This window comes from Macaca fascicularis, chromosome 7 (assembly GCF_037993035.2).
Source record: "Macaca fascicularis isolate 582-1 chromosome 7, T2T-MFA8v1.1".
Classification (NCBI taxonomy): Eukaryota; Metazoa; Chordata; class Mammalia; order Primates; family Cercopithecidae; genus Macaca; species Macaca fascicularis.
The window spans coordinates 17,146,340-17,168,842 of record NC_088381.1 but is presented as its reverse complement, the minus strand read 5'-3'; the positions used below and the strand labels follow the sequence as shown (position 1 = coordinate 17,168,842).

Here is a 22,503-nt window from a genome sequence, read left to right as displayed (position 1 = left end):
AACATAAAAATCAAAACTATATGTACTGGTTAAAAAAGAAATGGAAGGCTGGGCACAGTGGCTCATGCCTTTAATCCCAGCACTTTAGGAGGCTGGGGCGGGCAGATCACCCGAGTTTGGGAGTTCATAACCAGTCTGACTAACAATAGAGAAACCCTGTCTCTACTAAAAATACAAAATGAGCCGGGTGTGGTGGCACATCCTGTAATCCCAGCTACTCGGGAAGCTGAGGCAGGAGAAGCGCTTGAACCCGGGAGGTGGAGGTTGCAGTGAACTAAGATAACGCCATTGCACTCCAGCCTGGGCAACAAGAGCAAAACTCTGTCTCAAAAAAAAAAAAAAAAAGAAAAAGAAAAAAGAAAAAAAAAAAAGAAATGGCAGACAGGCATGGTGGCTCACGCCTGTAATCCCAACACTTTGGGAGGCCAAGGCAGGCAGATTGCCTGAGCTCAGGAGTTCGAGACCAGCCTGGGCAACACAGTGAAACCCTGTCTCTACTAAAAATACAAAAAAAGTAGCCAGGCGTGGCAGCATGCACCTGTAGTCCCAGCTACTCGGGAGACTGAGGCAGGAGAATTGCCTGAACCTTGAACCCAGGAGGCATAAGTTACAGTGAGCCAAGATCACGCCACTGCACTCCAGCCTGGGTGACAGAGCGAGACTCCATCTCCAAAAAGAAAAGAAGAGAAGAAAAGAGGGAAGAGGGAAAAGGGAATACATACTGAAATGTATTCGGTATGTAGGGAAATGTATTCAGTATGTAAGGAAATGTATTCAGTATGTAGGGAAATGTATTCAGTATGTAGGAAATATATACTGAAATACTTATTGATTGATTGATGATGCTTGGGATTTGCATCACAATAATGGGGGGCAGGGGAAATGGAGGGTTAGGTAGAGAGAAAACAAGAATTGATAATTTTGAGACAAGGTCTCACTCTGTTGCTCAGGCTGGAATGCAGTGGCGCAATCTCAGCTCACCGTAGCCTCCATCTCCCTGGTTCAAGTGATTCTCCCACTTCAGCCTTGCGAGTAGCTGGGACTACAGGCATGCACCACCACTTTCAGCTAATTTTAGAATTTTTTTGGTAGAGAGGGGTTTCACCATGTTGGCCAGGCTGGTCTCGAACTCCTGACCTCAAGTGATCCTCCTGCCTAGGCCTCCCAAAGTACTGGGATTACAGGTATAAGCCATAGCACCAAGACAAGAGGTGATAATTTCTGAAGTTGAGTGACAGACACACAGGGGGTTAATAAAACTATTTTCTATTTTCTGATATGTTTGAAATTTCCTATAATACTAAAATTTTTTTAAAAAGGAGGTTTCATCATAAACTTTCATAACAGATAAAGTGAAGCACAAGACCACGTTTCCAGAGATCTGACAGGAACTCACGCCTGTAATCCCAGCACTTTGGCACTTTGGGAGGCCGAGGTGGGCAGATCACCTGAGGTCAGCAGTTCGAGACCAGCCTGGCCAACATGGCGAAATCCCATGTCTACTAAAAATAGAAAAATTAGCCAGGCATGGTGGTGGGCACCTGTAACCCCAGCTACTGGGGAGGCTGAGGCAGGAAGAATCACTTGAACCCGGGAAGTGGAGGTTGCAGTGAGCCGAGATCCCGCCACGGCACTCCAGCCTGGGCGACAGAGTGAGACTCCGACTCAAAAAAAAAAAAACCAAAAAAACACAAGAGTTCCTCAACCTTACAGAAGATGTGAGTTATAGTGCTTTGGCCTGAGTCACTACATGACCATGCAGGGGGTCATGGGCCTCTACAATAGCATCTTCTGCTCATGCTGCCAACTGAGTTCCTGCCACAGTACGTATACATGGGAGCTGTGTACATGTCTATGAGGGCTGGTACACATCTCTCCCCCTGCCTCAAGAATACATTCCCCAGGTGGGTGCGGTGGCTCACGCCTATAATCTCAGCACTTTGGGAGGCCAAGGTGGGCAGATCATCTGAGGTTGGGAGTTTGAGACCAGCCTGATCAATATGTGGAAACCCCACCTCTACTAAATATACAAAATTAGCCAGGCATGGTAGTACATGCTGTAATCCTAGCTACTTGCGAGGCTGAGGCAGGAGAATCGCTTGAACCCGGGAAGCGGAGGTTGCAGTGAGCCGAGATCGTGCCACCGCACTCCAGCCTGGTCAAGAAGAGCCAAATTTCATCTCAAAAAAAAAAAAAAAATTCCCAAATTCCTCTACCTTAAAAGAGCCACAGTCATTCAAATCCTGAAACAGATTCCCATAGCCATGAACCTCATTTTCCATGTTCCATATATAATCCCTCTTTGGCCTTTTCCTATTTTGGGATTTTCTTTTTTGTTTTTTTTGAGACGGAGTCTCGCTCTGTCGCCCAGGCTGGAGTGCAGTGGCCGCATCTCAGCTCACTGCAAGCTCCGCCTCCCGGGTCTACGCCATTCTCCTGCCTCAGCCTCCCGAGCAGCTGGGACTACAGGCACCCGCCACCTCATCCGGCTAGTTTTTTGTATTTTTTAGTAGAGACGGGGTTTCACCATATTAGCCAGGCTGGTCTCGATCTCCTGACCTTGTGATCCGCCCGTCTCGGCCTCCCAAAGTGCTGGGATTACAGGCTTGAGCCACCACGCCCGGCGGGATTTTCAATTTCTTTCCTGAGGTACCCTGAACTCTCTTCCCATTTTGATAGATTTGTTCCCAGATGTATTTTCTTATCATTGCCCCTCCTGACTTCAGCAAGACCTGGGAGGAAAGGGGAAGATTCATAAACATCAATTTGTCAAGGATCAATTCGTAAAGCATCCTCTCCCTCCTTCACCCTGCCAGCATCCTCTCTGTTCCTATCCTTCCCCTCTGCTCTCCTCTGTTTGGTCTTGGTCCCCTGATACTCTTTCTACTTTTCTTATAAAGGGAAACTAGGCTGGGCGCGGTGGCTCAAGCCTGTAATCCCAGCACTTTGGGAGGCCGAGACGGGCAGATCACGAGGTCAGGAGATCGAGACCATCCTGGCCAACACGGTGAAACCCCATCTCTACTAAAAATACAAAAAATTAGCCGGGCGTGGTGGCGGCACCTGTAGTCCCAGTTACTCAGGAGGCTGAGGCAGGAGAATGGCGTGAACCTGGGAGGCGGAGCTTGCAGTGAGCTGAGATCTGGCCACTGCACTCCAGCCTGGGCGACAGAGCCAGACTCCGTCTCACAAAAAAAATAATAAAATAAAAGGAAAGTAAAAAGAGTATTAGCCCCTGGATGCACACTTAAGCACCTTTCTCCTCCCTATCTATAGCTGAGGCAAGAGGATTCTACTGGCAAGGGGTAGCTACCATGGCAATGAGGCTGAAGCCCAAAAGGGGTGTGTCCATCTTCCCAATTTCTATTCTTGATTTACCTTTCCCATTCGAATATATAATTTTCCAGGAATTGATTTGTTTCTAAACAGCTTTATGGAGATATAATTCATGTACAATGCAATCCATCCATTTAAGTATACAATTAAATGAATTTTAAAGTATATTCAAGTGCCAGGCGCAGTGGCTCATGCCTGTAATCCCAGCACTTTGGGAGGCCAAGGTGGGCAGATCACGAGGTCAAGAGTTTGAGACCAGCCTGGCCAAAAGGGTGAAACCCTGTCTTTCCTAAGAACACAAAAATTGGCCAGGTGTGGTGGCATGTGCCTATAATCCCAGGTACTTGGGAGGCTGAGGCAGGAGAATCTCCTGAACCTGGGAGGCGGAGGTTGCAGTGAGCCGAGATCGTGCCACTGCACTTCAGCCTGGGCAACAAGAGTGAAACTCGGTCTCAAAAACAAACAAACAACAACAATAACAAAAACCTAAGATACAAACACACACATTAGCCTAGGCCTACACAGGGTCAAGATCATTAATATCATTGTCTTCCACCTCCACTTCTTGTTCTACTGGAAGGTCTGGAGGAACAGTAACACCCATGGAGCTATCATCTCCTATGATAACAATGCCTTCTTTTGGAATAACTCCTGCAGGACTTGCCTGAGGCTGTTTTACAGTTAATTTGTTTTATTTATAAGTTGGAGCACACTCTAAAATAACAATAAGGGCCAGGCATGGTGTCTTGCACCTGCAATCCCAGCACTTTGAGGGGCAAGATAGGATTGCTTGAGGCCAGGAATTTGAGACCAACCTGGTCGACATAGCGAGACGGCATCCCTACAAAATATTTAAAAATTAGCCAGGTGTGGTGGCTTGTGCATATAATCCTAGCTACTTGGGAGGCTGAGGCAAGAGAATCACTTGAGCACCAGAGTTTGAGGCTGCAGTGAGACAAGGTCACTATACTCTGGCCTGGGTGACACAGTGAGATTCTGGTTCAAAAAAATAAAGTAACATAACAATAAAGAGTACAGTATAGCAAATACATAAAACAGCAACCTAATGGTTTGTTATCTTTATCAAGTACTATGTTACTGTACATAATTATAGGTACTACCCTTTAATAGGAATGGCAGCGCAGGTTTGTTTACATTAGCATCACCACAAACATGTGAGTGATGTGTTATGCTACAACATTACAATGTCACTAGACAATGGGAATTTTCCAGCTCCATTATAATTTTTTTTTTTTTTTTTGAGACAGAGTTTTGCTCTGTTGCCCAGGCTGGAGTGCAGTGGCGTGACCTCGGTTTACTGCAGCCTCCACCTCCTGGGTTCGAGTGATTCAGTAGCTGGGACTCCAGGCACGCGCCATTATGCCTGGCTAATTTTTGTAGAGACAGGGTTTTGCCATGTTGGCCAGGCTGGTCTCAAACTCCTGGCCTCAAATGATCCACCTGCCTTGGCCTCCCAAAGTGCTGGGATTATAGGTGTGAGTCACCATGCCTGGCCTCCATAAAAATCTTTTGGGACCACCTGTGTATATGTGGTCCACTGTTGACCAAAATGTCCCTATGCAGCACATGACTGTTATTTGGAAAAATATCTTTTCAGATCCTTTGATCATTTTTAAATTGGGTTGTATTTTATTTATTTATTTAAATAGAGATGGGGTCTCACTATGTTGCCCAGGCTGGTCTCAAACTCCTGAGCTCAAGCAGTCCTCTAGTCTAGGCCACTCAAAGTGCTAAGATTAAAGGCATGAGCTACCAAGCCAGGCCTAAATTGGAATGTATTTTTATTATTGAGTTGTAAGAGTTCTTTATCTATTTTGGATAAAGCTTCTTATCAGATGTATGATTTCAATTGTTTTCTTGCATTCTGTCATTCTGTGGGTTGCCTTTTCACTTTCGTTTTTTTTTTGTTTTTTTTTTTTGAGACAGGGTCCAGCTCTATCTCCAAGGTTGGAGTGCAGTGGTACAATCTTGGCTCCTTGCAAGTTCTGCCTCCTGGGCTCAAGTCATCCTCCCACTTCAGCCTCCCGAGAAGCTGAGACTATAGGCATGTGCAACCAGGCCTGGCTAATTATTTTATTCTGTACAGGATTTTACCTGTTGCCCAGTCTGGTCTCAAACTCCTAGGGTCAAGCAATCCTCCCACCTCAGCCTCCCAAAGTGTTGGGATTACAGATGTGAGCCATGGCACCCAGCAAAAACTTATTTTGACCTCTTTTAATCTATGAGTATGTATTCTTTCTTAATCTTCTATAGTTCGGCTTTCTCTTTTTTCATTCATTCATTTAATTAAAAGATGTGGGAGGGGTCTCGCTATGTTGCCCAGGCTGATCATGAACTCTTGGTTTTAAGTGATCTCCCCTCCTCAGTCTCCCACGTAGCCAGAATTACAGGAACCAGCCAGTGTGCGCAGCTGCTTGTTTCTTCTTAATTAGACTCCTCAGGAGTTTTCTAATTTTATCATCTTTTCAAAGTATAGCTTTTGGATTTATTCTTTTGTTGTTGTTGAGATGGGGTCTTGTTCTGTTGACCAGGCTGGAGGGCAGTGGTGCAATCATGGCTCACTGCAGCCTTGAACCCCTGGGCTCAAGAGATCCTCCCATGACAGCCTCCTGAGTAGCTGGGACCACAGGCACAGGCCACTACACTTGGCCAATTTTAAAATTTTCTGTAGAGACAGGGTCTCCCTATTTTCCCGAGGCTGGTCTCAAATTCCTGAGCTCAAGCATTCCTCTCGCCTTGGTCTCTCAAAGTGCTGAAATTATAGGTGTGAGCCACCACGCCTGGCCTGGATTTATCCTTTCCACCAATTTTTGTTTTCCATTTCATTAGCTCCACTTTTTACCTATATTAATTCTATCTTTCTATTTTTTTTGTGGATACTATGAGTATTAAAAATATCCTGGCTGGCCGGGCGTGGTGGCTCAAGCCTGTAATCCCAGCACTTTGGGAGGCCGAGACGGGCGGATCACGAGGTCAGGAGATCGAGACCATCGTGGCTAACACGGTGAAATCCTGTCTCTACTAAAAAAGTACAAAAAAACTACCTGGGCGAGGTGGCGGGCGCCTGTAGTCCCAGCTACTCGGGAGGCTGAGGCAGGAGAATGGTGTAAACCCGGGAGGCGGAGCTTGCAGTGAGCTGAGATTTGGCCACTGCACTCCCGCCTGGGCGACAGAGCGATACTCCGTCTCAAAAAAAAAAAAAAAAGCAAACAAAAAAAAATATCCTGGCTGGGCATGGTGGCTCATGCCTGTAATTATAGCACTTTAGGAGGCCAAGGTGGGTAGACTGCTTAAGCCCAGGAGCTCAAGAACAGCCTGGGCAACATAGCAAGATCTCGTCTCTAAAAGTAAATAAATAAATAAAAATTTCTTTAGTTTTAGAATCCATGACAACAAAGATATCTAAGGCTTTTAATTCCTGCTAAGTATAGCTTTTGCTATATGTCCCACAGATCAGCCATTAAATATTCTCCTTTACTAAGAAATAGTTTCAACTTATCTGATCTAGGAATTATCTAGAAGTGTTTCCTGTTTTTTTACCCAACTATGTTGTCTACAACAGCAGTTCCCAACCTTTTTGGCACCAGGGACCAGTTTCATGGAAGACAATTTCTCCAACGACCAGGATGAGGGGGACAGCCTCAGGATGATTCAAGCACACTACATTTATTCTGAACTTTCTTTTTTTTTGAGACAGGATCCGGATCTGTTGCCTAAGCTGGAGTGCAGTGGTGCAATACTGGCTCAATGCAACCTCTACTTCCTGGGCTCAAGCCATCCTCCCACCTCAACCTCCCGAGTAGCTGGGACTACAGGTGTGTGCCACCATGCCCAGCTAATTTTTGTATTATTTTAGAGACAGGTTTAGCCATGTTGGTCAGACTGGTCTTGAACTCATAAGCTCGGGTGATCTGTCTGGCTGGGCCTCCCAAAGTGCTGGGATTACAGGTGTGAGCCACCATGCCTAGTCTAAACTTTATTTCTATTATTACTACATTGTAATATATAATGAAATAATTATATAACTTACCGTAATATAGAATCTGTGGGAGCCCTAAGATTATTTTCTTGCAACCGGTCCCATCTGGGAGTGATAGGAGGCACTGACAGATAATCATGCATTAGATTCTCATAAGGGGTGCGCAACCTAGATCCTTCATGTGTGCAGTTCACAATAGGGTTCGCACTTCTATGAGAATCTAATGCCACTGCTGATCTGAAAGGAGGCAGAGCTCAGTTGGTAATGCAAGCAATGGGAAGTGGCTGTAAATACAGATGAAGCTTTGTTCGCTCCACCACCTTTCACCTCCTGCTGTATGGCCCAGTTCCTAACCCCAGGGGTTGGGGACACTTTGTCTACAAGATACTGTGTTTCTTAATTTCTAAGAATCTCAGAATGTTTTGGTTCTTTTATTAGTTCTAAATTGTATTGGATCAAGATTAGATGATGTAGTCTCTATAAAACCTCCATTTTTAAAAATTTTTTTTTTTTTTTTTTTTGAGACGGAGTCTCGCTCTGTCCTCCAGGCTGGAGTGCAGTGGCCGGATCTCAGCTCACTGCAAGCTCCGCCTCCCGGGTTTACACCATTCTCCTGCCTCAGCCTCCCGAGTAGCTGGGACTACAGGTGCCCACCACCTCGCCCGGCTAGTTTTTTGTATTTTTTAGTAGAGACGGGGTTTCACCGTTAGCCAGGATGGTCTCGATCTCCTGACCTCGTGATCTGCCCGTCTCGGCCTCCCAAAGTGCTGGGATTACAGGCTTGAGCCACCGCGCCCGGCCAAAATTTATTAATGTTTTCTTTGTGGCCAAGAGTATAACTAACTTTTGGAAATGTTTGATAGACTTAAGAGAAAAAGGCCGGGCGCGGTGGCTCAAGCCTGTAATCCCAGCACTTTGGGAGGCCGAGGCGGGTGGATCACGAGGTCAGGAGATCGAGACCATCCTGGCTAACATGGTGAAACCCCGTCTCTACTAAAAATAAAAAAAACTAGCTGGGCGTGGTGGTGGGCGCCTGTAGTCCCAGCTACTCGGAGGCTGAGGCAGGAGAATGGTGTAAACCCGGGAGGCGGAGCTTGCAGTGAGCCGAGATCGCGCCACTGCACTCCAGCCTGGGTGACACAGTGAGACTCCGTCTCAAAAAAAAAAAAAAAAAAAAAAGAAGAGAGAACAAATATTCCTATGTAAGGAATATAAGTTTTTCTATTAATCTTTTAAATTGAGTTTGTTGATTGTATTATTCAAATATTTATGATTTTTATCCAGTTTACGTATTTTTGATTTTGAAAACTGTTCATTAAAAACCTCTGCTACCCTTAGATTTTTATAATGGAGGAAAAAGCACATTTAGTTTTGTAATCAGGAAAACGTATCAAAAAAATAGATGGCAAGGAATGAAGGGAAAATTCAAATTTTATCTTATCAAAATCCATGATAAAAAAAATTCATGTGAAAATTTTTGTTTTTTGTTTATGCTAATAACAAATCTCTCTACTATAAGAAAAATCTTGGCCGGGCATGGTGGCTCACACTTGTAATCCCAGCACTTTGGGAGGCTGAGGCAGGCGGATCACGAGGTCAGGAGTTCAAGACCAGGCTGGCCAATACAATGAAACCCTGTCTCTACAAAAATTAGCTGGGCGTGGTGGCACGTGCCTGTAGTCTCAGCTACTCAGGAGGCTGAGGCAAGAGAATCACTTGAACCCAGGAGGCAGAGGTTGCAGTGAGCCAAGATCATGCCGCTGCACTCCAGCCTGGGCAACAGAGCGAGACTCCATCTCAAAAAAAAAAAAAAGCAAACTCTCTATAGGAAAATTTGCTTTCTTCCATTTTTTTTGTGCTTTTAAATAAATGTTTGCTTTGATGCAGTTTAGTAATAAGTGCAACATATTTTAACTGAGATAACCAATTTGCCAAGAAACTGCACTTACATTGCCTGGGAGATTGCTCTGTCGGGGTTTCTGTATCAAGATGTGGACCTGGAGAAGTATAAAGAACTCCCTTATTGTTATTCTCCCATCTTGGAGTTTCTGAGAAAAGAAAAAAAAAGTTCACACGACCATTCGATGTGATCTCACTTTGATATAACCACCTCATTTGTTTCTAAAAGCTTAAAGTATATTGTATACATTTATGGAAATATTATCCAGATATATGCAGGCTATACATGAGCAGATTTTATCTAAGATTATTTCTTAAGGTTATTGAAAAACAATAGAGTTTTAAAAATCCCAAAACCCAAAACATACATCTTTTTTTCTCTTTTTTTGAGACAAGGTCTTGCTCTGTCACCCAGCCTGGGGTACAGTTGTGTGATCATGGCTCACTGCAGCCTTGAACTCCTGGGCTCAAGTGATTCTCTTGCCTCAGGCTCCCATGTTGCTGGGATTACAGGCATGCACCACCATGCCCAGCCAAAACAAATTACCTTTTAATTGTGACTTCTACTCCATTTAATTAATTGCTATGTTGGATCTTTAACTAAGAAAAGTAGTCTTCTGTATATTTGAAATATTTCGTAATTAAAACAAAATTTAAAACCAAGAATATTACATGCATTAGAAATGAGATGTTTAAACTTCTTTTCTTTATAAATTAAAAAAAAGAAAAATAATTTTAACATACCTCCCTCAAGCTCTCTTCACAAATAGTATCTCTGAGAAACTGTGATTCCATTTGACTACTGCGGTAAGCTAGAAGTAAAGCAAATTCTGGTGATGAACAAGTCAAAACTGAACTGTAAACTTAACTGTGGTTATCATTCAGATTGTTTCTGATCCTGAAGCCACCCACTGGGATCTTTCTGGGAAGACAGTAATGTAGCACACAGCAAAGTATATTATAGCTTTAAGGCTCCAGGGTTTCTCCACTAATTATAAGCCCATGAAGGAAATCACTCTATTTCTCTGTAGTATGTCACTTCTCAGTGCATTACAATAACTAAGAAATAAAAATAAACTAAATATTATTTTACTGATCAACTTTTTATAATCCCAGAAAGGCATATACAACATTCAAATATTTCCTGAACTGAAAACTACTTATTATTAGTCAAGTAAGCAGAAGGCTGCTATTATTTAGCCTTCATGAAGCTCTTACTGCTGAAGTCCAGACAGGTCCCATCAGCCTTGACTGAATCCAGAGAGCTGCTGCAACTAGATGGGGTCCTGCTCAGGTTTTTTGTCAATACGCTGTTAGCACATTTATCTATATCCTCTTCAGTATGGTGATCAAAAATCTGAAATTGTCAATTAAGGAATATCATCAAAATAAAACATATACTGTACACTTACGATGAACACTAACATAAATACTACTTCTAACATACAATGTATCTATAATTCATATGAAATATCTTAGTAAAGAATTAGAACAAGTAACAAGCATCTTAAGCCTAATTAGAGTTAAAAGTAATTTTATTATAACTCTATGGATTATACTGTGTACGCAAATTATTTCTCATTATGTATCTAAGTTAAAACCAGATCCCGTAAGCTACCAAATGTTCACCTATCCAATTATTCAACTACTAGCCACCAATAGCAGGGCAACCACACTGCAGAAAACCAGACTAGAATATTGGCTGAATGTGGTGGCCCTGGCTGGAGTCCAGATAAACTTATTTCCAGGCTTTTCTACTTTCCTCTCCAGCTGACCAAGACTTCTTTAGCTGAATAAGTTATGTGGTCCTGCTTTTACTATTTTAACCATTTGACTTCACAGCTTTAAATGCCATCTTCATCTACCTTCTTATATGCTTTTTGAAAACAACTTTTTTTTTTTTTTTTTTTTTGAGGAAGAGTCTCACTCTGTCACCCAGGCTGGAGTGCACTGGCGCAATCTTGGCTCACTGCAAGCTCCACCTCCTGGGATCATGCCATTCTCCTGCCTCAGCCTCCCGAGTAGCTGGGACTACAGGCACCCGCCACCACGTATGGCTAATTTTTTGTATTTTTAGTAGAGACGGGGTTTCATCGTGTTAGCCAGGATGGTCTCGATCTCCTGACCTTGTGATCCACCTGCCTTGGCCACCCAAAGTGCTGGGATTACAGGCATGAGCTACCGTGCCCGGCTGAAAACAATATATTATTTTATCTAAATGCTATTAAGGGGGCTGGGCACAGTGGCTCACGCCTGTAACCCCAGCATTTTGGGAGGCTAAGGAAGGCAGATCACTTGAGGTCAGGAGTTTAAGACCAGCCTGGCCAACATTGTGAAACCCCATCTCTACTGAAAACACAAAAATTAGCCGGGTGTGGTGGCACATGCCTGTAATCCCAGCTACCGAGGAGGCTGAGGGAGGAGAATCACTTGAACCTGGGAGGCAGAGCTTGCGGTGAGCTAAAATCACACCACGGCACTCCAGCCTGGGCAACAGAGCAAGACTCGATCTCAAAACACAACAAAAATAATAATAAATAAATAAACGCCATTATGGGCTGCAGTGGCTCATGCCTGTAATCCCCGCACTCTGGGAGGTCGAGGTAGGTAGGTCACTTGAGGCCAGGAGTTTGAGACCAGCCTGGCCAACGTGGTGAAACTTCATCTCTACTGAGACCAGCCTGGCCAACGTGGTGAAACTTCATCTCTACTAAAAACACAAAAATTAGCAGGGTGTTGTGGTGTGCACCCGTACTCCCAGCTACTTGGGAGGCTGAGACATGAGAATCACTTCAACCAGGAAGATGGAGGATGCAGTGGGCTGAGTTCACTCCACTGCACTCCAGCCTGGGCGACAGAGCAAGGCCTTGTCTCAAAAATAAATAAATGAATAAATACTATTATGTAAGCTCCATGAGAGCAGATTTTTGTCTGCATTCCCAGCACATAAAACAGTGCCTGGCTGGGTGCGGTGTCTCACGCCTGTAATCCTAGCACTTTGGGAGGCCGAGGTAGGTGGATCACTTGCAGTCAGGAGTTTGAGACCAGCCTGATCAACATGGTGATCATCTCTACTAAAAGTACAAAATTAGCTAGGCGTGTTGGTGCATGCCTGTAATCCCAGCTACTTGGGAGGCTGAGGCAGGAGAATGGCGTGAACCCGGGAGGCCAAGGTTGCAGTGAGCCAAGATCATGCCACTGCACTCCAGCCTGGGTGACAGAGCGAGACTCCATCTCAAAAAAAAAAAAAAAAAAAGAAAGAAAAAAAAAACAAAAAAAACAGTGCCTAAGACATAGCAGATTATATATTTATTGAAAATAGAAGCCGGGCGCGGTGGCTCACGCCTGTAATCCCAGCACTTTGGGAGGCCGAGGCGGGCGGATCACAAGGTCAGGAGATCGAGACCATGGTGAAACCCCGTCTCTACTAAAAATACAAAAAATTAGCCGGGCGCGGTTGTGGGCGCCTGTAGTCCCAGCTACTCGGGAGGCTGAGGCAGGAGAATGGCGTGAACCCGGGAGGCGGAGCTTGCAGTGAGCCGAGATCGCGCCACTGCACTCCAGCCTGGGCGACAGAGCGAGACTCCGTCTCAAAAAAAAAAAAAAAAAAGAAAATAGAATGCAGTCCGGGCGTGGTGGCTCACTCCTGTAATATCAGGACTTTGGCAGGCCAAGGTGGGTGGATCACCTGAGGTTAGGAGCTCAAGACCAGACTGGCCAACATGGCGAAATCCTGTCTCTACTGAAAATACAAAAAATAGCCAGGCATGATGGCGGGCGCCTGTAATCCCAGCTATTCAGGAGGCTGAGGCAGGAAAATCCTTGAACCCAGAAGGCAGAGGTTGTAGCAAGCCAAGACTATACTATTGCACTCCAGCCTGGGTGACAAAAGCAAAAGTCCATCTCAAAAAAAGAAAATAGAATGTTAATTTTCATAAAAGCTACTGTTAAATTTTACATTGCTACTTTCTCATAATTTCATGACTAGCCATCGCATGACATTATCTTACAGAGCCACTGAAATCACCTCCTATGCTTATCTTTTTAACAGAGTTGAAGCTTTGTTTTCTATGAAACTCTGATACTTCCTAATCTTTATTTCTCCGCCTACAAAATTTGGTCTAAGTGACAGATTTTGTTCTCCCCAAGTTATCCAAATAGTACTTGACTTAAAAAAATGTGTCTTCTTTCAATTAATACAAAATGACCTAGGCATTCTCCTACTCACTAAAGAAATAGACTCTCTAAGTCTGGGTGCAATGGTTCACACTTGTAATCCCAGCACTTTGGGAGGCTGAGGCAGGCAGATCACTTGAGGTGAGGAGTTCGAGATCAGTCTGGCCAACATGAGGAAACCCCATCTCTACTAAAAATACAAAAAAAAAAAAAAAAAAGAAATTAGCTGGATGTGGTGCCAGGCGCCTGCAATCCCAGCTACTCGGAAGGCTGAGGCAGAAGAATCACTTGAACCCAGAAAGCGGAGGCTGCAGTGAGCAGAGATCGCACCACTGCACTCCAGCCTGGGCAACAGAGCAAGACTCTGTCGCAAAAATAAAATCAAAATCAAAATCAAAATTAAATTAAAAAATAAGGAAAATGGACTCTCAACTTCTACATATCCTTATCAGCCAAGAAAATTCAGTCAAGCTTTACTTCATGCAGCTGGCAAAATAGAAAGGCTTTTTACTCCCCAAATATAACTCCACTGAAGATGACTTTTCAAGCTATATATACCCTCCCTAGAGATTCTTATATAAAGCCAAATTGACAAATCACTAGAGGTGACAATATTTACCTTTTGAAATTATACAATCATAACTCTGGCTACTTTTTGAACAATTTTCCATTTAATTTTTTTGTGACTATTTGTCACTTTAAATTGCTTTGAAGTCTAGCTGTTAGTCAATTAATTCCTGAAGGTTCTACATAATACTTCTCCAGCCCTGTAAGTGGAAATAATCATTTTCTGCTTGCCCAAGACTAAGATTAAAATTCAAGAATACCCACAATTTAAAAAAACAAAACAAAACCCAAAACTCAAGAACATTCCCTGGTTCAGGACAGAGCTCACCTCCCGATCTTGTGTAGTATCACTAAAGTTAATCTCATTTTTTCTGATTTTTTTCTCCTTATGAATATCTTCTTCTTCTTGTACCCACATTCTTTTTTGGCTATTGCAAGTTTTTTCCATTTTATTTTCATATGGTGAAATATCTTTTTGGTATGTCTCAATCAAAGCCTTTTCCTCAGTTTCTATGTTAATAGAGTCTGAAGAATTGATCTCATCAGGATATATAGGAAGATTTTCCTCATTTATATATTGAGAAGGACTTAGGTTCACTTTAGCTGCAACAGATCCAATGCCTGAATCTTTGCTGGAGACTAGCTGAATTTCTAAGTGATTTAAATCAGTTGTGTCTGCTGGAATTTGTTCCAGGTCATCAATACCAGTGACACTACAATTTCTCTTGTTTGGCAATCTAGGCAAAAAGATTCCCAAAGAACATCTCCTTACTTTATCTTTAAAAATTGTATTTGATGGTAGACAGGTGGTTTCAGCTCCATTATGAGACTTTTTATTTTCTTCATCTCTACTATCTTTAGCATTGCTGGAGATTATGTTAATATTACGTATTTCTGTAGCTTGCACTATACTCATATCGTTGTGTGCCTTATTTCGTAATTCAAGTAATTGCTTTGGAAGGGGTGGTATATGAACAGTTTGAAAAGCTAAGAACTCTTCAGTTTTTCCATTCAAATTATTCAGATTTGGTTTGATACTATGAAAACATGGAACATTAGATGTAATTACAGGATCTGGTGCTTCTTCAGCATTGACATGAGTTTGTATGACTTGCTTAGTTAAGTCTGAGTTACTGTGGAAATCCAGAGCTGTATTATAGTTAGTTGTTTGAATATTTTCCTTCAGTTCTTTTTTACAGGCTGCAGCAAACCACTTCTCATTACTGAGCATTTTGGGCTTTTCACATATGGGTGCAGAGGAATTTCCTATAATATTTAAACTCTTATTTTCAGCTTTAGACAGTATCACTTCACCTTTATTGATACTACTCTGTCCTTTTTTAGGTAATGGAGGTTGGTCAGTTGAGAAATGAGGCTGAGAAATAACACGAATATCATCAACAAAGACTTTCATTTGATCCTTTTGAAGCTTAAAAGATATTCGCTTTGAATTAAGTTTAGTCATCTCCCCCAGATCTTGACTATATACTAAAGTTTGATTAGCCAATAGATTTCGTGGCTCCTTAATCAGATCTTGATCTTTGTGCAGTGTTATGACAGAGTCTAACTGTCCTTTGTTACTGGTTTGAATAACTTCTTCCTTCTTTAACAAAGGACAAGGAGCAGAGAGATGCTGTCCCTCAGATTCCAAGTAATATTCACTGGCAAAATCATTTGCATAAGCACGGTCATTTTGCACTGGGCAATTATTGGCTTTTTCCTCATCTTTATCACATAAGGGCATGGCACTACCCTCCAAAATATCAGTATAGGCAATAACATTTGGTAAACAGGAATAATTATCACTGGATCCACAAATAGCAGTTGCATGACTGCTTGTAAAGCCCACATTACTTCTATCTCTATTATTTAACCGACAGCTTTCAATTTGGGCTTTTTCCAATGTACAGGCCTGTTCTACAACTTTCCCTATGACCTTTTCATCCATAGCAGCATTATGGAATTTGACGATTTCATTAGTTTTATTAGTAGAAGCAAAGAGTTGTTGCTTTTGCTCACTGTGAACAATTTTGTTTCCTACAGCCAGTGCTTGTTTTTCAGCAATTTCTTGAACACAGCTATTATCCTTAGGAAAGGAAACACCCAAGTTTTTTCCTTTTGCTATTCCAAATTTAGGGTTCTCTTCAAGTATTTTCTCTGCGGCTTGACAGTCAATGAAAACAGTATCAGAATTGGTGACTTCCAGATCATTGTAATTATCTGTGAATAACACAGTTTTGTCCAAGGGCCTAATAGCTATTTCATTTGACGGAACAGTTTTACATTCTAAGGCAGTTGTGTGACTCCTAGTGACCTCCATGTCATCCTGCCCACACGAATACAAAATAGTTTTAGAAGCCCCTGCAAAAGGCACCAAATGGAAGTCCTCTTTATTCTCCAGGGCACTTTTGTTACCTATTGCCACCATACAACTCTGGGTAATATCCATATCATTTTTATCATTCTCTGAAAATACAATGGTCTTGTCATTTTTTAGCTTAAGGCTTTTTCTTCTCTGACTTTTGCCTGATAGAGGTTCATTGAGAAATCCAGAATTTTGTACAGCTTTGATGTTTTTCCAAGTGGCTGATTTAGACAATTCTGTGTTATCAGCTACCTCTACAGGGCCCCTATTATTAGACCATTCCTCCAGAGGTGTTAGCTGGCTGTCATTTGCTACTAGACGGTCACTTTCACCATTTTCTGGAAAGAAAACACTCTCCTCAGTAGGAGTACATATCACTTTTGGTGTTCCTAGGCTTTTCCTTTGGGATAGTTCAAAGTTAGGTCGGTCCGTTCTTTCCTTTTCTTGGTAATCAATGAAAACAGTATGGGACTTTGTCATTTCTAGTTCATCATGATTATCTACAAACACTACAGTTTTGTCCATAGGCCTAGTAGTTATTTCATCTGGTAAGACAGTTTTACATTCTAAGGCAGTTGTGTGACTTCTAGTGATCTCCATGTCATCCTGCCCACATGTATATAAAATAGTTTCAGAAGTTCCTGCCAATGGCACCAAATGACAATCGTGTTTCTCTAATAAAGGTCTATGGTTTATTTCTACTGTATAACTCTTAGTGATATCCATATCATTCTTAACATCTTCTGAAAATATAATAGTCTTATCAATTTTTGGTCCGCCAACACTTTTCCTTCCCCAAATTCTGACATTTTGCTTTTCCTTTGGAAATTTAGGTTTCTGTATACTTTCGTCCTCTAACACATCCATAATACAGTTAGATTTAAGTACTCCACTTTTTTCTGTGGGACTTTTACCACATTTTTCAACTTTCACAGCTATCTGCCTGCTCGTTGTTGTTAGCTGGCTAGTAGTGTGTTCTAAATTAGTTTTACCAAGTTCTTGTAGTTCAGAAGGACCAAATCCAATGACAACGGTGTGGCTCTTTGTTAGATCCATATTTTGCTCTTCCTCTGAACATATAATCACCTTGTCATGGCAACAGTCAGGTGTGGGATTGCTTAAACTTTTCCTCAGTGGCCCAGCCAGTTTAGAATTGTGGCCTAGTACAGATTTCACTGTATGACTACTTATAGTAGTATCATGATTTTTCATAGAGGATTGTCCTGATGAAAATAATGGCTTTGTGGTAGAAAACAAAGATTGTTCACATGAAACTGTATTTCTATTAGCTACTTGTTTATCAAGAACTCCACCACAGTAGACTACATTATGGCTTGTTGCTATCTCCTGATTACAATCAGCTGACTGAGGAGAATCTTTATCAAGGTAGGGCAAAACCTTCAAAACCCGATCTTTGTCTTTGTTCCAGGTATCGGTTAAGCTGTTTTTGGTTATCATGTCTGGCCGTTGAAATGGTTCATTATGACTTTTGGTCATTTCTTCACATTCATCTGAAGAGCTTTTGTTGTGAGAGTGAGATTCACTGGTATTCTCCGGTGCTAGATTACAAGTTGCAAGAGGAACTTGACTTCCTAAGTTACTTGTGTGACTTTCAGTCAAATCCATATCTTCACCTGCTAAGAGTTCAGTCTTTCTATCAGTCAATGAAATAGATAAAGGATTTGACAGGCTCTGCTGTATTCTTTCCTTAGACATATGAGGAAGTGAGTTACAATTTACATTCATTTTCCCATCTTCTGATGTGGTCATATGATTTTGGAGCATAATTTCTTTTTCAGGTGTTGGTACAGCTGCTATTTGCACATTTGATTGATCTTGTTTAAAAATCTGATTATCTATTGCAACTGTATGACTCTTGGTAATGTCCATGTTCTCCTCTCCGGAATAAATAGTTTTCTCTGTGAGACAAGACATAGCATCTGGATTGCAATACATTTTAGAATAATTACTGTCATGCTTTAGCAAATTTTTCTCCTCTCTCATATTTGAGAGACATTTGGTCATTTCCATGGCATCATTACAACTAGAATAGAAAACTGTCTTACAACCTTGAATACATGGATTAGAACAAACAGATTCTGGGGTCATGGCTAATATTCTGGCATCTTGATTACAAGTCTGTGAGACTATGTGAGTTTCTGCCCCCATATGACTTCTGGTAATATGTATTTTGTCTGCAGGGTTTATGGAAGGGTCTTGAAAAGCAGCATTTTGTTTACTCTTAAAATTTATTTTACTTCCTGAAGCTTTAGTTCCATAACCTGTTGTTACATCCATGGCATTCTGAGTTTGATTTTCTATTTCAGAAAAATTATTTGTTGCAGGTAAAATCTGTATAGTGTGGTTAAATGTCAAGTCCATAAAGTCATTGCCATAAATTGTAATATCATTACCTTTAGATTCCCGTGAGTTGGTCTCACTGGATGTGGGAATCAATGTCTGAATATTGGCTGTATGACACTGGGTGAAATTCATCCCATCATCTTTTTCTCTAAAGATTCTAGTAACATTACTGTTATTCTCATCTTTATTAAGAGATATATGCATTTGATGTATAGAAGAGGCACTATTTGATTCATTGGAATAAACAGGTATCTCAAAATTTTCTTTATCAGGCCCATTAGGAAAAGCATTACATTTTCCTGTTTTCAATCTCTTTATGAAATCATTGAAATTTATTTTATTTTCTGAAGAAGTGCTTTGATCCATGGAAAAATTTACTTCTTTTTTCATTCTTGAGTCCTCAGTGTGAAGCTTTAAATTAGCTAGAAATGATGTGGTATCTATCTTGGTGGACTTTTCACTTTTGGGATTATCTAAAAGGCCTTTGGTAATCATTACAGTATGACTTGATGTCAGGTCCATCTGGTTTTCATCTGAAAAGATGACTGTCTGGTCGTTTGCATGTTTCCTTTCATGGTTATGTTCTATAATAGAAAACTATAATGAAAGCAAAATATAAGAGATCAGAACAAAAGCAAACTTTTAAAAAGGCATTTTACAACATGTACTATATAAAAAATCCTCAGTGACGGTTTCATAACACATTGGTTTGTTTGAATCAATGGTGTAGTATGTTGCATATAATTTGTCATTAAAAATTATTCTTGGGAGGCCAAGGCAGGCGGATCACGAGGTCAGGAGATCGAGACCATCCTGGCTAACACGATGAAACCCTGTCTCTACTAAAAAATACAAAAAAACAAAATTAGCCAGGTGTGGTGGCGTGCACCTGTAATCCCAGCTACTCGGGAGGCTGAGACAGGAGAATGGTGTGAACCCGGGAGGCGGAGCTTGCAGTGAGCTGAGATTGTGCCACTGCATTCCAGCCTGAGCAACAGAGTGAGACTCTGTCTCAAAAAAAAAAAAATTATTCCAGGCTGGGCACAGTGGCTCACACCTGGAATCCAAGCACTTTGGAAGGCTGAGGCAGGAGGACTGCCTGAAGCCAGGAGTAACAAAGTAAGATCCTGTCTCTACAAAAAAATTTAAAAATCAGGCACAGTGGTGCATGCCTATAGTCCCAGCTACTAGGAAGGCTGATGTGGGAGGACTGCTTGAGTCCAGGAGTTTGAGCTGTCATGAGCTAGGATCACATCACTGCACTCCAACTTCGGCAACAAAGTAAGACCCAATCTATTAGGAAAAGAAAAAAAAAAATTCTAAAGTCTGTGAGTAATTTACTTTTTAGTGTTATGGGACAAATTAAAAATTCAAGTTTAATTATACACCCACTAGAATGACTAAAAAATTAAAAACACTGACAGCACCAAATGTAAACATGACGAAAATTTAATTACTATATTGAATAGGTCATTCTTATCCTAAATTTTAAAAGTCTAGGAAAGGCATAAGTCCATGATGGCTAATCTATGTTACATTCTAGACTGGGCTTGGTGGCTCACACTTATAATCTCAACACTTTGGGAAGCCGAGGCAGAAGGATCCCTTGAGCCCAGGAGTTCAAGATGAGCCTGGGCAACATAGTGAGATCTTGTGTCTACAAAAAAATGAACAAAATTAGCTAGGTATGGTGGCATGCACCTGTAGTCCCAGCCACTCAGGAGGCTGAGGTGGGAGGATTGCTTGAGCCCAGAAGGTTGAGGCTGCAGTGAGCCAAGATTGTGCCACCTTCTTGTAGGAGATAGCTTAAAAAAAAAAAAAAAAAAAAATATATATATATATATATATATATATATATATATTTTACACTCTGTGCTACAAGTTTTTTTTTTTTTTTTTTTTTGGTGAGGACACAGATTAACTCCTTGCTACTGAAAGTATGGCCTACGGACTTGTGTACTAGTATCACTCAAGAAATAGTTAGAAATAAAGACTCGTATGCTCTTTAAACTTTGAGAGGTACTGGTATACTGTATCTCCCATTATTTAAACTGGCAGTGACTTAACTACCCTTAAGTTAATTGGAAAGCTAGGAAGCCTTTCCAGTTTATGCTGATTCATTTTATTAAGTCATCCCTAAATTATGCCATTATCATTGAACTGTGTTTTCTGTTTTAACAATCAGAAGACATTAAAATATGAAGGTATTTGCATGAACTCTTACCTCCTTCTGTTGCATCTGGGTATGAATGGGAGCAGAAAGCAATGTGTTCATCCCTATTTAGAAAAAAGAAAAAACTGTAGTCAGAAAATATATCACCGAGCCTGACTTTCCTTTTCTTAGGTTCTTCATCAGTTACAAGTATTTACTAGAATTTACCAGTAACTAAGCCCTTAAAAACTTATGTATTAAATTTTTTTAAAGTTTTAAAAAATTGATACATAACAGTGGAACATATTTTTGTGTTACGTGATATTTTGATATCTGTATACATTGTGTAATGATCAAATCAGGGTAATTGGAATATCCACCACATCAAACATTTATCTTTTGTGTTGGGAACATATTAAATTTCATAAGACTTTTAATTGTCCTATGTTAGTGACAGAGAGACCAATAATTATTATATCCTCTGTGTGGCTGAAATATTTTTATAATGTGGTGGTGATTTTAAAGATGGAAAGTCTGGACTACTACTTATTATTATTATTATTATTGACTTCTCTGTTTTTATTTCCTGGATAGTAGAAGTCCCATGAAGAAGAACATCAAGTGATGAGTCTGAAAGGTTAGGGTAGGATTCTGAAGGGTCTTTTATTCTATGTTAAGGAATCTAGACGTTCCCATGATAAGACATTTGTGTTTTATAAAAATAATCCCATTATAAAATATAATGCATTTTAGAAAAATAGTAAAAAGTAATAAGAAGAAGTAGATTCAAGAGAAGATAAACCAATAAGGAAGTTACTACAACAGTTCAGATTAACGTAAGAGGTCATGTTAGACCAAAAGAGCAACAAAAATGGAAATAAAGGATTAGACTCAAGACTTATTTTAGAACTACAAATTATACTTTGTAAATAAGGAAGAGATTCAAAAGGCTGTATTAAAACAGGAAATAGGCCGGGCGCGGTGGCTCAAGCCTGTAATCCCAGCACTTTGGGAGGCCGAGGCGGGTGGATCACGAGGTCAGGAGATCGAGACCATCCTGGCTAACACGGTGAAACCCCGTCTCTACTAAAAATACAAAAAAAAACTAGCCGGGCGTGGTGGCGGGCGCCTGTAGTCTCAGTTACTCGGGAGGCTGAGGCGGGAGAATGGCATGAACCCGGGAGGCGGAGCTTGCAGTGAGCCGAGATCACGCCACTGCACTCCAGCCTGGGAGACACAGCGAGACTCCGTCTCAAAAAAAAAAAAAAAAAAAAAAAAAAAAAAAACAGGAAATACATTTAAAAACACTTACATTTAAAGTTTAAAGGCAAATCTTTAGAACATACTAAATAATTTATAGCAACTTTGAGTACATATAATGAAATAATTATAAGCTTTTTTTTCTTTTTTTTTACTAAAAGCCTTATTTATATGTCAGGCTTCCATTCATTTTTTCAACAAATGTTGATTCAGAACCTATTACATGAAAAAAACAAAACAAACAAACAAAAACACACCTCAACTGTCTACTAAGGTATAAAGAAGAACAAGACAAAATTTCTGGACTCCCAGAGATGGTAGTTCAGGCTATTCTGAGCACACTGCCTATGGGGTAGCCCTGCTCCTCAAGGAGGAGTATCCCTT

General features: G+C 41.1%; 1 protein-coding gene across 7 annotated transcripts in view; it reads right to left on the bottom strand.

Annotated features, from left to right (window-relative positions):
- KNL1 (kinetochore scaffold 1) overlaps positions 1-22,503 on the bottom strand; it is a 76,412-nt gene that overhangs the window by 27,116 nt on the left and 26,793 nt on the right. For 6 of the 7 annotated variants that reach the window (XM_015452658.4, XM_005559196.4, XM_045395306.3 and 3 more), the window contains 5 exons: positions 20,932-20,984; positions 14,307-19,304; positions 10,454-10,592; positions 9,980-10,047; positions 9,286-9,384 (listed from right to left, as the gene is read on the bottom strand). In XM_015452658.4, coding sequence (XP_015308144.3) covers positions 9,286-9,384; positions 9,980-10,047; positions 10,454-10,592; positions 14,307-19,304; positions 20,932-20,984 — 5,357 coding nt within the window. Of the gene's footprint in view, positions 1-2,516; positions 2,733-9,285; positions 9,385-9,979; positions 10,048-10,453; positions 10,593-14,306; positions 19,305-20,931; positions 20,985-22,503 lie in introns of those variants that run through there. The other variant, XM_045395309.2, reaches the window with a different exon arrangement.